The sequence below is a fragment of the Passer montanus genome, unplaced genomic scaffold (genome assembly GCF_014805655.1).
Source record: "Passer montanus isolate IOZ18808 unplaced genomic scaffold, ASM1480565v1 scaffold21, whole genome shotgun sequence".
NCBI classification, from domain to species: domain Eukaryota; kingdom Metazoa; phylum Chordata; class Aves; order Passeriformes; family Passeridae; genus Passer; species Passer montanus.
Window position 1 is genome coordinate 12,056,629 of NW_024366703.1, and position 15,333 is coordinate 12,071,961.

Below are 15,333 nucleotides of genomic sequence, written 5' to 3' on the forward strand. Positions count from 1 at the left end.
GAACTTTTTTGGTTGGTTTAAAGGAATTGAGAAAGTGGAGAAGGAATGTATCTCTGTCATGGTAAGCAAAACTATTTCTTAAAGTGTTTCTGTATTAAAGAGTATTCTTGAACTGACTTTGTGTCTTGGACTGTGATCTCCTTTTAACTGCATTTCTGGTCCCATAATAGTATTGAACAGAGGACAGTTGTTCAGCAGCCGTAATCACATGTGATATTGTACAATTAGCAGACTGTTCACAAAGGCTTCAGCCTCGGCTTTTTATCATAAAATATAAAGCAGTAACACAATCTCTCTTTCCTCTCTTTGCATGAACTCACCAATTCATTACCAAACACATACAAAGAGATGACTAATAGCTAAGAAATGTGTTTGATGCAGGACAATGAAAGAATCTATCTCAGCTCTGGTAGGAAGACAATGCACTCCTGGACTGACAGCAATTTGTGGACCACCTCAAACCCTCTGGAATTAAACCAGGAAAATCACTTTTCATCTCTGTTTTCCCCACATACTTGATGAAGATATTCCCCCCATCAAGACTGTAGACTCCTTAAGGCACAGACTCTTTCCTGTGATGTTTGTACTTTGCGTTTGACTTTGACATCCTGATCTTGGTTGGACTTTTTTTTTTTCACACAAAGTTCAAATGGATGCTGCTGGATGTTACTGTGTCCCTTACAGGAGTATGGATGGACTTTCGAAAGTCAGATGAAGGTTTAATGGTGTGCTTGGGAAAACAGGTTAAACCAAAACCCAAACAAATTCCTATGGGCTTCAAGGGTAAAAATCTGGGGAGGGTATCATTTGGATATGATTCCAGACTAATGGAGTCACTTTGTACCTATTTAGAGAGGGTCTAAATGAATGAAATTAAATACCCTGTCTTCATCTGCTTGGAACAGAGACACCACATCATAAATTCCCAATTTCAGTGTTATGAAAAAGTTTCCAAGGGTTTGACTGATGGTAAATTGAAAACAAGTTACAGTAGAGTTGAAAAAGGCTGTAGAAGGAACACTTTTAAAAAAAGAACATTTTCAGGAACTTTAACACAAGGATTACTTTTGTATTGCTCTGTTTACAAAGGTAGCAACTGTGATAGCTCATCATGCTGTAAGCAGGAGGCAACGTCTTGATTTGAACCTTACATTTGGAGGATAGAGTTGAGAGGGAAGGTGTGTACCAATGTCTTTACAAACAATTCCATAGGTGAAGGTATGGGTGTCAACGTCTTTGGAATGGGTCTTAATGCATCTAACTTTGGGCAGCAGGTTTGTTGCAGAGCCCAGCCAGTTTGGCTCCTGGAGCAGACAAGTGTTACAAGCCTGAGTTTCTGAACTTTGCGGTAGAATAACAGGTTGAAAGGGTGATGTGGGTTAGGGGGTTCGGGAAGGCTGTACCGTCCTGGTACCTCAGCCGATGGGGAAAGCAAAAGGGCAACATGCGGCCGGGAGTTTGGGACAAAAGGAGGCTGCGCCCTCCGAAACCTCCAGAGAGAAAACCTCTCTTCCTTTATTCGAATAAAGTTGCAGGACTCCTCTGTCTCCTTTATGGACACTGGCTTTTCGTAGCGTGATCTTCTGCACAGAGCAAACCTTAGGAAGGCGAGGTTCTCAAAACAAGCTGTACCATCTCTCCTGCCACCAGCCGGGAGGAGCTCAGTGCAAACCGCCTCTGAACTTCGCAGGACCTGAGGCGAGCAGAGGAACCAAGGCAGCAGAGCGGGGAACATCGGAGCCTTCGGCCGCTCTGCCGGGGGAGCGGGGCCGCTCCCGCAAGGAGCACGGCACGGGACGGGGCGGGCTCGTCTCGGGGCTCCGGGCCGCGGGAGCTGCACTCCCGGTGCCGCTCCATTCCCGGTGCCGCTTCAGCTCCCCCCGACTCCCGTTCTGGAAGCGTGGGCGGCAGAGGCGGCCGCGGGAGCCTCGGAGGGGCGGTCGCCCCGCCGGACCCCCCTCCCAGCGAGGGACGGATCCACGCGGGCCGAGGGGCGGGAGGCGGCTCCGAGCGGCGGTGACAATTAGCCTTTAAAAATGGCTGCTTGGAAGCTGTCAGCTGGGACGCGGAGGGGCTGCTAACCCTCCTCTCGCTGCCTCCCGCCTCCCTTCCCCGCAGGGCTAATAACGGAGCGGGGATAAGAGCTCTCCAGCCTTTCCCCGCCCCGCCGGAGCGCGATGCCGTAGCGGCTCCGGGCCCGGCCGCCCTCACTTCCCAGCTGGCTGCCTGGCGAGAGGACGGCGGCCCCCGCCTCCCGCGCTCCTCCTCGCCGCCGCTGCGTGTGTGCCGCGGGCACCGGGATACAAAGGAGAAGGGGGAGCCGCGGGATACATGGTCCAGGGTGGCGTGTGCGCGGCCGTGGGGGCATATCTGGCGAGGAGAAAGCACAAGGTCAAGAGACAGCTCTCCTCCTCCATGGAAGAAGACGGGAGCGATGAGCCCTGAGGAGGACGACGAGGAGAAGGGGCGGATGGCTAAGGGCTGCCGCTGCCGGGCTTCCCCTCGGGAGTGACGGGGCGCGGAGGGCTGAAGGGGCCGGAGGAGGCAGCGCTGGGGCCGGGAGGGAGGAGAGGAAGGCGAGGAGGAAGCGGGGGGTTTGAATCTCCCTGGCTGGATTAACTCCCCTCAGGGGAAGCTGCCATCGCCGGCCGCGCCTCGGCCCGCGGCCCCCGCGGCCAAGATGGACCTGGGCAGCGCCGGCCGGAGAGCGGGAGCTGCCCCCGCGGGCCCGGGCGCCTGGAGACCTTTCCCCTCCGCCTGCTGCTGCTGCTTCGCCTCGCTCCTGGATGTGAACAGCTGGCTGCTCTTCTACGGCTTCCTATACCTGGCCCTCTACGCCCAGGTGTCCCAGTCCAAGTCCTGCGACAAAATTTCCTGCTTCTCGGGTCATTGTGTCAACTCCACCTGCGTCTGCGACCAGGGCTGGGTGGGAGACCAGTGCCAACACTGCCAGGGCAGGTTCAAGTAAGCTTCTGCTTATTGTGATTTTCTTCTTCTCATCCCTACATCCTTTCCCTGTCACTTTCACTTGCCCCTTTTTGTTTGGTTTTGCTTGTGTCTGCTATGATATTGTTCGTGTGTGGAGGAAGTATGTGGCAGAAGTTATGGATAAAATAGGCTCCTCCAGCTCTTAAGAGCACAGGGCACAGCTCCGGCTGACTTATCGCTGAAAATAGGCTGCTCCACTTCATGGGAACTGAGAGACCGGAGAAATCGGCCTAAAGCTGTGTCGCTGCTGTCCCTTCTGGAAATGTCATGGAAATGACATGTGCACTTCATGGAGCTGCCCAGGGGGCAAGCATTAGTAGTGGATTTTAATTACTTTTTCCTTTTGAAAAGTGAAGGGTTTAGCTCCTTCCAGCCTTCCTTTCTTTCAGTTGTTTGAGCTAAGTGGGCATTAGTCAGTTTCATTCAGGACAACACAAGTGCAACTGAGCGAAATATACATCCCTGGTGACAAGGTTTGCAGGAGAGAGTGGGAAATACGAAACAGTAACATATTTTTGCAAAGGAAGGAGTACTCAGTCAAGGTCTAACTACCTTCTCATTCTTAAAAGTCACTGTGATACCGAGTCATTGATCAGTGAGAAGGAAGCGTACCCTGACACTTGCTTTTCTATATGGAGTGGGAAAGAAGACTTAATTTATAGGGCTGTCACTTTCCTCCCGCCCCCTTTGGTATCAGTGTAAAGACTGGCTGTGAAGAATACTGTTTGCTGTTATTTCGCTATATAATCTTGGACAGGGCATCTCATTTCATTCCCTGTAAAACACCCCTTATAAGCAGGAACTCCATTTATTAAGTATATTGACATACATAGCTGGAAAGTGTTCTAATATCTAGCTAACAGCAATACATTGGTGACACTGTGTCTTAGAGAAGTCAAGTTCTTTCTGTCTTTGGGAAACTACTTCTAATTTAATTTAATTGCTTTTATAGATTAAATATCAATAACTGTCTGTTTAAAAATTGTATTTAAATTCAGTTTTTCTCTCTGGAGTACTGAAATTAAGCTGTACAATTTACATCTCTTTTAAACATTTAATACTAGGCCACTCATTCCTAAATAAACAAAAAGTAGAGCTGGTAACTTGTTAGCCTGGGAAGTTAAAGAGTAGTTGAAGTCAGACATATTGGCTGAAGTAATGTACACAGTGCAGAGAAAGAGCCAATTTACTGATATTTGGTGGATATTGCAGCAGTAAGATTATAACCTAGCTATGAAACTAAGACGAGGCAAATATAATGCTTTTTAAATTTTTTTAAAATTTTTTTTTTAAATTTTTTTTTCCTATGACCCTGATAATAAGATTTTAAAGTTGGCCATTTGTTGCGTGTGTTTTGGATGTTTGGGGCTTGTCCTTCTGTGGAACAATGGGCTAATTTGGGAGAGTGATGAGAGGAGGCCCAGGTGAATCTTTTTTGTGTATGTGGATCTGCAGAGCTCTTCTTTCCTGGCTATAAAGAGATCACTTGTATCGTTTGTCTTGGTGCCACTCATAACAGTCCCTAACAGTGCCAGGTCCAAAGCAAATGGTAATTTCTTCAATTTCCAAGCTTGTTGTGAGTATATTCTCTGAGTTGTGACTGGGCTGTTAGGCCGTCCTTACAGGTATTATCTTGCTCATCTTTTCAAACATCTAGGTTTCTTTACCTTGGTTGTGTTTGTCAAGTGAGGAAGCACAGTTGGTTACATTTTCCCTTCTGGTAGAAAGTTAATAATCCATCCCCACCTAGAGGAAGTTCTGTCTGAATGTTGGAAGGGCTCCTCTTCTGAGCTGAGCTAACACAGTGTTTAATTGAAGTGCTGTTAGGGGTTTCGGTGAAATCGGAAGAGATTTCTCATTAACTCCTCTGTGTTTTTTCATGCTTAGCTTTAGCTGTGACAGTGACGTTTGCATTATGATTTTTCTCACGGGAGTAAGCTGTTGGAGAGCTATTTTTTACTGAGGACACTTTTCATAGCAGTGTCTTTGACAGCTCATCTTTAATCTTTATTCTTGGAAGCAAAGTATACTCTGCACTAAAAATAAGCATTCTAAGATTTAAAGCTTTTCAAGCCCTGGGAGTTGGGGATGGAGTGAAATATGTTAAACGTGTCTTACACTGCCGCAAGCAGCAGCTCGGAGCGGTTGTATTTTGAATCCTGAAAATTCAGAGGGGTGTGGAATGGGTGATGAGCTCCGTGTGTTTCCACCTGAAGAGTTGGAAAAAGAACATTACTCTGCCTGATGGCTGGGTGATTGAAGACCTTCCCCATCTCTGTGGCAACTGATGCTTTTCCCTATTGCCGCGGAACATTTGCATTTTGTTTCCGTTTGGCTGCCAGGTACCCTATGTGCTTTTACCCTTAGGTAGCCACGGCTGGACTTTTGCAGCAGTGGTTTGTCAGGTTCTGTCGGGTGTACATCACTTCTGCTTCTGTCATTAAGGGTTATCCTGAAGATCGTCTCAGAATGGCAAAGACTGAAAAGTGTTAGAGCTGCCTGAACACAGCCAGTTCGGAGGTTGTAGATACGATCTGTAGAAATGTTGATAGAACCTTATGTATTACTCTAAACATTTACGGGGTTTCCACGTCGCAGCTGTTTGAAGTCCTGCCTGTGTCCCTGTTACCCAAGATGTAAATTGAACTTTTAATGACCTAAATTGGACATGTGTAAAACCTGTCACTACAGTATTTGAAAAAAACCAGATTTTCAAGGGTAGGCTTAAAACACTTGAAAATAGAAGATTCTTTTTTTTTTTTCATGTAAGTGAGGTATGGTTGTTTTTGCTCTCTGGGAATGAGTGACTTGCATTAGGAAGTATTAGGAACATTGTGGTAAGAGGAGAAATGCTCTGCCTGAGGGTGTCTTGGGACCATTAATTCTTTGGTGAGAGAAGAGTAGTATTTTTGGCTTTATTTCTCTTCTAAACTGAGAAACAGCAACAAGCAGAGAGACTCAAAAGTAATTGATCAATCTTTGTAAGCAGGTGTCAAAATTAATTGACAATACTATGGTAACCTTGCCTTTTCCCTGTAGGAGAACTACTGAGTAGGTAAACTGCTTTGCAAATGTTGCTCTGCACTGGATGAAAGAAAGGTCGGTGGGTGGTGGGGGGAAATAGGCCAAGAGACTGTGGCACCATTTTGCCATTTTGTTTCTCTTATTTACCAAGTTTTGAATTTACTCTTGTTATTGTGAAGCCTGTGGTAAATCATGTAAAAATGCAGATGTTGCTATTACTACAGGGCATTCACAATCCTGTCAGTCACTATTCAGAAAGATTTAGGCCTTGTGTCTGCCTGGTGATAAATTATTTTACTCTCTGTCCAGAGTGGATATCTGAATGCAGCTTTGACTTTGACTTACTTTCATCTTTCAGCCTTTTTTTCCCTTCCATCCCTTCACCTCTACTGCAAAATAATGCAAAATCTCTTTTTAGCCAAAATAAAAAAGGGACATATAGTTATAAAAAGAGAGGGAAAGGGAATTTTGTCAGGTGAAAGATAGGAAAGCCAGTGACTGAGCAGGTTCTGTTTTTGTAGCAGGGAGCTACAAACTGCACAGTTCCCAAGATGTGAACTAAACTACAAGCCTTAAAGGGCAGTGTACGGTTTTGATTTGCAAGGTTGATTTATTAAAGTAATGCTTTTAATGCTACATCTGCCATTCTTTCTTCCCCTCCTCTGTGCTTTTGAATTTGTGGTCAGTTGCACTTTTCATGATGGTAGAGTTTGGGCAGAAGGGAGAGGGAAGGGCTGCCTAAATCAGTTATGTTACAAGACTCCAGGGAATTCAGGGACACGAACATTATGAATGGCCCAACTGCAGTGAAAACTGCTGTCACAGCTTCTGTGTAGTTAGATGTCAAAGTCAATAGTCTTGAGATGCAACAGTGCAGGGAAACAGGTTTCATTAGTTTTGCTACTCACAGAATGATTTCTTAGAAGGAAAAAAAAATCCTCCAGGTTAGAGCAAAAAGTTTCCCTATTTTGAAAAAGTGCTCCGCTTTGCACTGGTTTGTGAAAGAGCATTTGAGAAAACTTTGTACATGGAATTTATATTCCTCTAAAGTTTTGAGGACTAGAAATACCTACTTTAATATGCTGCCTTTGAAAAATTAGGTTGTGTCTTCAGAGGTTTATGGTTATTTATTTGATAGCCATGAGTGTGATGTGTAATGAAGCAGAAGAGGACAGGTGAGAACCTTTGAGGACCTACACTTCAGTTAATCTGCTTTACCTAGTCCTAGATATGCAGTTGTTATGGAGAGAGGAAGAGCAAATGGATCTGTTTGATTATTAAACCTTGCCTCCAGATGTTCTTATTGTACTTCTAAATTACCTCCTGCATGCTCTCCTTAACTTCTAGAGCTCCTATAAAAGATTCTGCATTCTTCAAGGACAGAAAAATTTCTACGTACAAGTACATTCACAACTGAAACGTTTGAAGGGTATCAAATTTTGTTATTCCAGGCAAAATCCTTATTTCTCTGTAAAACTCTGAATTCTGCTGTCTGCAGAATGACTCATGCAAAGAAAGTGTCCTTAAATTGCAGATTGTAAATGAGTGATAATGTTGTGTAAGAAGAGATCTTAAGAAAAGAAGTTAGCTTTAGCTGCAGCCAGCTGAAGTTCAGAGTGCTGTGAAAGGGGCTGGCTTTATCCTTCACGCTTCTCTTTGATTACATCTTGCTGGTTCTTATGTAAGCATTAATATTCCTGCTGAGAGTTGAAAAGTATCAACAGGAACAGATCTCCCCACCTCCCAGATAGTTTTTTTAAGCTAGCTCAGTTTCCCTAAGTTACTTCACTTACATAAGGCTCCTGCTGATCCAAAGGAGTTGGCAGCATCAGCAGGTGTAGATAGGGGAAAAAATGGTTACTTTTAGAATTGGTGCAGACTTAGTTTTCCAGAAGTTAAATGTAAAACAACATCACCATTAAAGTGCAACTCCGGTTTCACAGGGTGAAATCCCTGAGTCATGCTAGAAGTTGCAGCACTGCCTTTGTCATCAGAGTGGCCTGTATCTGATCCAAGAAATAATTACTCTTATTGACATCAGTGCAATTGAGTGTGAGATTTTGCACCTGCAAATTGCCTTTCTACAACTCAGGATGTGAATGATAATAAAATTAAACCTCTGGAAAAGTACCATTGATTATGATTTTAGTCTTATCAAATTGTGTTTATTTAAGTTATTTTAGTTATAGTGCTCTGAAAAACTATTTAAATGTGATTTATTCTCTCTGTATTAAAATTTAAAATACAATTATAGCTTATATTATAAAAATATTTTTGATTTCTAAACAACAATTTTTTTTTTGTAAATCTTGTTTTGAATGTAGAAACATGAGCCATAAAATCATATTAAATGCCTCCTGAGCTAAGCAATCTGCACTGAAATGTGCTTTTTGAACAGAAAGCAGTCTTTTTACAAACTTAAAACCTTAATTTTATTGTATTTTTGACTGCTAATACTTGCTACATGAAATCTTTTAGATTGGATAAGACCATTAAAATCACAGCCACTGTCTTAACACTACCAATTTCATCAGTTGCCATTTCAGTGGTTTTTAAGAGTTTTATAGAGAAGACCAGAAATGAACTCTGATTACTTATTACCTCTTGCCCTTAGGGCAACTCTGGGTAACTCTGAATTACTTCCTGTGTGAGATGAACACATGCTTTAGGAAGCATCTGTACATGTCTGAAAACACTTCCACTGACTCAAAGCCCCTTACAGACTTTCAAACTCTTTTCATTGGTTAGTTATCCTCACTGTGTTCCATAACTAGAAAAACAAATGCAGGAATTGCTGCTTTTGCAATTACTACTTTATTTTTTGTCTCTTTTAGTTGTGCTGTTTTCTCATGTTTTGAGTCAGGTCTTCATTGTAGAACCTTTAGTAGGAGAGGTCTCTGTTCCCTGTGCAGGTGGAGATATGGCCACCTTTTTCTCACTGAGAATGGAAAGTTCCTTGAGTTGTGTCAACATAAAACAAACTTTTCCCTCCTTGTCTGCTCTCTTGGTTTACAGCCTCCCGTATTTTGTCAGTGTTCTTGAGCCATGAGTGCAGAGCTGGATGCTTTTAAAATGGTCCTGCTGGTGGAATGCAGATGCAGAGTAGCTTCTCCCCTGCTGCCTGGGGTCCTGCTGTGCAGCTGCAGCCAGTGCTTCTCAGCTTAGCACTCTGCTTTTCTACCTCCAAATCCTCTTGGAGCTGCTGCATCCTCCCTTCCCAGGCCCTGCTTTTCTTAAACCAGTCTGTGAACTGGGCACATCCTCCCCTGCTTGGAGTGACTGGTAGTTGTGGGGCTACAAACACGTTTGGGATGGAGCTATGCCCTTTTAAAAACACTCCTCTTCCCCCAAAGCAGTAGATAATTAAATATGAATAGTGTGCCTTCCTCTGTGTAAATCTGCAGCCATCCACAGGAGTGAAACCAAATACAAGATAGGCAAGGGCTGGTTTGTTTGCAGGGCTCCTGGATTCTGAAGCCTGGTTTGTTTGCAGGCTAAGCAGTTTGTTACTTAGGCAAAGAAGTGTGGGAACAGATGGTTGATGACCCTGCCAGCCCTTCAGACAGCATCAAAGGCTGGTTGCCATTGCTAGGGGTGGGTAAAAAACTCAGTTATATCAATGCATGCTTAAATCTATCCCTAAATAATACATAAAGCCGTACAGGTTATGGCTCTTAATACTCTTAGTATTAAATTTACTCTTAGTACTTAATGTTCTTAGTTTTAAATTTAATTTGGCAAATAAATTTAGTCTCGCGCTGTGTTTCTTAGTTCCTTTAATCAAGGGGAGGGCATGATGATCATATTTTGGAAGGCATTACCATAGTTCATGTCATCTTTTTAAAATGAGTATAAGTAGTTTTTGAGAACTCAGTCTATCACACTGCACTAGAAATTGATTTAATTGTATCAAAATGTAGGCAGAAAAGGTAGGAGGTAAATATGAGATATTACAGGAATACCCTTGGGATATTCCTACACATCCTAACAAATGCTGGTGAGAAAAGACTTTATTTTGAAGCGTTACTGCATAGACAACAAAAATGCATTGGAAAACTCCTGCAGTACTGAAGAATAATTATCTGTCATTGTCCATGAAATTTGTTATCATCTGTGTAGTTTAAGCCTGGAAAACATGCTACAAAGTTCATGTAAGGAGAAATAAATGATGATGATGATACCTGAAAACATGAGCACTCCAGTGAATTGCAGCTGTTAACAGCAATAAAAGTAAACTATAAGCAAAGTAGATGTTTTAATGTGAGGTGAGTGAGCAGTGGGAATTTTCATACCAGTTTTACAGGTTGTCTTCTAGATCTTAAAAAAAAAGTGGAGAAAGTGTTGCCTTGATTCAAGAGCTCTGTGAGGATCAAGACCTTACTGAGAAACCATGCAACTAAGCTCAACACAGTTTGTTACTTAGTGTTCATTCCCAAAGTGCAAGACCTTCATTTGACTTTGAAGTTTGCTCCAGAGAGAAAAACCGAAATTTTTTAGACCTGAAAAATAATTTAGCCGCCAGCTATAGACTATTCCAGGGTAAACATTGTAAACTCTGTTAATGCAACAGCATTAAAAAAATTAATTCCATGAGACAATCACAAAATTTAAAGCTTATGATGCTCATCTGTAAGGAATGGATTCTAGGATGTGTTTGAATCAGTATTTTTATATTTCTTGGCTAAGGATGGAAAATGGTCTGCTACCATCTCTGATGATAAAATATCTACTCTGTTCATGCTAGTGGTATTTGAAAACAACCTAGCTGTAGAATATTTCCAAGTTTTAAGCAGCACATATCTGATAACCTTGAATTGGGCAGGGAGTTTTGAATCCAGGGTATTCTAGGATTACCTGGCAACAAAACAAGTACTGAATTACTTAAAGATTGGATGCAGACACATAAAATGACAGACACTCAATGTCTACATTTTCTTATGGATTTCTTCCATAATTTATGTGCTTCAGTATTTCATCTGTAAAAAGGAAATAACACTTCCTGTAAGCTTAAAGACTTGAGGTGACCCATGAGACACAGCTAATAAACTAGATAAAATTTTAGAGATTGCATTTGCGCCTGGAATGTGATAAATATTAGGGCATGAATTATTGTTGTCCAAACTATGATGTGTATCTCAAGCAGATGAGTAAAATCACTTCCTCATTAGGTCAGATGGAGCAAAACCTTGCAGTCTGTGTTATTCCAGAATAATAGTCTCATATTATAGACTCACTGGAAAAAAATTGTACATTGTCTGTCATTGATAAGATGTGATTTTAGAAGTAAGACCCCAAAGACCTAACCCTGGATTAAATATTACAAACAAAATATTGCAAAATGCTTCAGTACTTAGTGGGTATTTTGAAGAATTACTGCTTTACTTGTAGGATTACAGTGTTCTGTATTAGTCATTGCATTCCTATGCCAGTATCAAAGAATCACACATTCCTAATTTGTAGGGTGATGGCATTAATGTTATTGCAGAATTATGAATCTGAATTCAGTCTTTAAATGTAGATTTTTATTACAGACATGTATTTTTATGCATAGTTTTTTGTTTGTTCCAATGTGTTTGAGTTTTCAGCCACTTCTCTGTTATCTTGAAGGTTGATAACCTGCCTTCTATGAAAAAAATGGTTCATGTTGACTATGTCACGTAACTACTGGGATGCAGGAGCTGGGACTGTAGGACAAACAGCAGTGCCACTAAAGGACTAGACTTATCTAATGTCTGTTACCAGTTGTGGCAGTATAATATGAGCAGCAGTGATTTTGGTCAAAATCCTGGGAGGAGATCTGGGGTGAGAATGCCTTTAAATATTCTGGTGAGCTTTGCAGGAACTTTGTTCAAGGTGCAAGCAAACCATAGAGCACTGTGGAACCAGAAGACAAATGGGCTTCTTTCATTGCCACCCACAATCCTGGGACAAAGATAAATTAGTCAGGAAAGTATCTTTCTAATCATGCTGCAGTTTAAAGTACTTTTCTTCTTGTAATAGATAGAAGTGACTAAAATATGGTAAGCTTAATTTTCTTGTTAATTAATCTCAGTTTTAGAAACTCAAGAAGACCTGGATGCATTCTGACTTCTATAAAGGAATATTTTGATAATTTCAGCTCTATTAGTAAAACTGAAATGCTGATTAATCCAAATGATAATTTGCATAGGATAATTTGCACCCTTAATTTTTTTTTTTTGTAATCTATAGAGCGAGACTGTGTTTATGTAAAGGTATGTATCTCTCACAAGGAAAACTCAAACACACAGAGCTCACAGTTATGCTTGTGTGTGCAAGCCCAGTTGGTGAAGGTGCTTTGGAGGACTCTTGCTAATCAAATGTTGATGTGCTATATTGGGGTGTCCCAAAGCAGGCATGGGGAGAGGGAAATGAGCTTCATGGGAAGCATCCCAGAGCTGCTGTAATGAAGCTGAGTGCATTTGTGCTTCTCTCATTATCAGCAGATCTGTTTTGTTTGTGTCATGAGACTTCTCCAATAGGTAACTGAAACCAAAACATTGGAGAGGAGGTGGAAGGTGATCCTGAGAAATGAAAAATACTGAACAAACAAATGGCTGCTTTTGAAAACATACAGATTTGCACTTGTGTGCACAGCTGTACTATCATATTAAGACAATTTTTTTTAGAAAATATTTTTGCAGATGTTTTCTAAACCCTAATGCTGATATAAGTATTAAAATTAGAATATGTGTATTTAAAATCTATGGCCTGTTCCCCCTCACCACCCTGATTGTTTTAGTACTGTAGCACCTTGTCGGAGCAAGCATCTATTTTAAACTAAAAATGCCACAATTTTTCTGGAGTTTTTAACTTCTGAAGTGATTTTACTATTTTAGCTTTCACAGGGCTAAAACCCCCAATCTGTATTCAAGGAAGGACTTACCTCCACCCACCTGTATCATATTCTACCTGGGTATCTTATTTAAGCACTGGGTGGCTGCTTGTCACAATGGCCTTGGGAGGCAGACACTTGTTTTTTTTTTAGTTGCTTTGCATGTAGGAAACCTCAAGTTGTGTGCTTGTCTAAGGTAAAAATAACAGATAAGTGGCTGAGTTGAAATGGAAGCTTGGGAATAAATAAAGTTTTCTGTAAGTCTGTATCAGTCCTCAGTTTAGGAAGACTGAACTGTCTTCAGTTTGTATGGGTTTTTTTCCTTGCAAATATACAATATAGTTTAAAGTTCTTTGTTTTCTCAGAGACTTCTACTGTGTAGCATAAGAGAGAATATGAAGTTTATTATTCATATATATATAATATATTTATTAGTCATAGTGGAGGAGTTGTGATGGTATTTTACACTGACTCTTTCAAACACATACTGTATGTCATTCAGTAAGTATATAGGGGGCCTCTGTTAATGCAGGTATAAATGCCAATACAGGTTAGAGGTTGATGGGTACTTAGAGAATTGATCTTGAAGAGGTGGACCCAGGACATGAAAGATGGAATGAGTTTGTAGCTGATCTCTGGTTTTCATTTTTTAAAGAGGGTGGAGACAGGGAACAAGCAAGCCACAGCTTAATAGATTAACTTACAAAATATGTTCATAAACAACAATGTTGCTGGATAATTTTATTTTCAATTTTATATACATTCTTGAAGTCTACTTACTGTATTTGGGCTTTGTAGGCATTTGGAAATCTGTTCTCTAACATAAAACTTTGAAGTGACAGACAGTTGAATGTATGCAGAATATTCCTTTAAAGTTAGATGTGGGTTTTCCAATTTAGACTGGCTGCATTTCTAAGTAGCAATTGGACTGAAAAGCAGAGCCAGTGCATGTTAGCTTGTCTTAGTATGATGAAAACTTGCAATGCTAACACTGAAATGGAATTTGAGAACATCTTCCTCTGACATTTTCCTTTGAGTTGCTGTGAGAGTTTTGAGCTCATGCTCAATAAAGATCTTAAAAAGCCCTACCTGTTATTAATAAAACCCACTGTGGCTGATCAGCTTTTTTTCCACACATCACCTGTAGCTTTTCAGTCACTATTTTTTAATCATCCTGAAAAATGTGTCCTTTTATTTCCATCTGCTAATGAAAACCAAAGCAGATGAAGAACACACTTAACCTTAGTCCTCACTATTAAGTACAGAAATTGAGCTTTAGTCTGGTTTTCTGATGATCCAGGAGAGCACTGGATCACACGATGTGCGATATTCTAGTTTATGTTGTAACTTTGCAATCTACAACTTTCCTCATTGTCTTTATGTAAGTCACTGGATGTGCATAAAAATTATTGTGCTTCAAGGCTGGGAGAATGACAAAAATAAATATGCAAATTTTGGTGAGTATGAGCATAGTCACACATGATCTTTAGTGGAAGAAATATTCTTTTTTGTTCTCATAATTATGCTGTTGCAGGCCTGGACTTCAGTGTATCACGTCTCTTATTCTGGGGCTACTTGAAAGCATACTTTTAAAAATGAAACAATGTTGTTTGATTTTGAAGAAAATTTTCAGGCATCCTCTGTTTAGAAATCTACATTTTTTTAAAGTAGCAGCAACTTTTGGGGTTAGAAGTACTGAGGAGGCTGGCTGAGTTGATGTCATAAGATAGGATTTTATGCAAATTGCTATAAGATAGGACTTTATGCAAATTCAGGAAGTATATGTATTCTGGTCATGTAGTTCAAATGGTAGGATGCCTTTATTTTGTGTGTTTCTGCTTTAAAGAGTTACTTTGATCACTTGTTGAATTCTCTGTTCTTTGCATTTTATGTTGTTGGTAGGATGTACTTGCTTTATAGTTAAGGTTTGTCTAGTTCAAAAGATCTTGTCATTGCATCTACAGGAAAGTGGAAAATGCTGGGAAAAATCTGTATGGAAATACCTGGGAGCCTGTAAACCATGGCTCTGAAGGGAATTATGACCTGAGGTTTAGCAGGTTTGTGTGTGGGGCTGCTGCAGTGCAGGAGAAGCTGCCTTTACTGGTCAACACACACAGGCTTTTTCTGTGTGTTCTCAACAGCATAAGCTGGTAATGTAGTTGAGGGCATCTCTGCACTTGATTTCAGTGGTAACTTGGGTTACAGGCTGCATAAATCTGACCTGCTTCTTGCTATGGACCTTAAAGATCATCTTGTTCCATCCCCTCTGCCATGGGCAGAGATGCTTCCCACTGGGCCAGGTTACTCGGAGCTCCTTCCAGCCTGGTCTTTAACATAGTCCACAACTTCTCTTGGCAACAATTGTCTGTTCTTAAGACTATCAGAAGGATTTTTGTTTTCCCTGATGTTGAATGATATTTAGTCTCAATTTGCCTGTGTTGTTCTTCAGGGTTTTGTGTGCATGTCTG

General features: G+C 41.2%; 1 protein-coding gene across 4 annotated transcripts in view; it reads left to right on the forward strand.

The window, feature by feature from the left end:
- Positions 1 to 2,616: 2,616 nt before the first annotated feature.
- The window catches only part of ATRNL1 (attractin like 1), a 436,152-nt gene continuing 423,435 nt past the window's right edge, over positions 2,617 to 15,333 (forward strand). For all 4 annotated transcript variants that reach the window (XM_039709188.1, XM_039709189.1, XM_039709190.1 and 1 more), the window contains exon 1: positions 2,617 to 2,964. In XM_039709188.1, the coding sequence (XP_039565122.1) occupies positions 2,681 to 2,964 (284 nt within the window). In that variant the 5' untranslated portion in view covers positions 2,617 to 2,680. The remainder of the gene's footprint in view (positions 2,965 to 15,333) is intronic.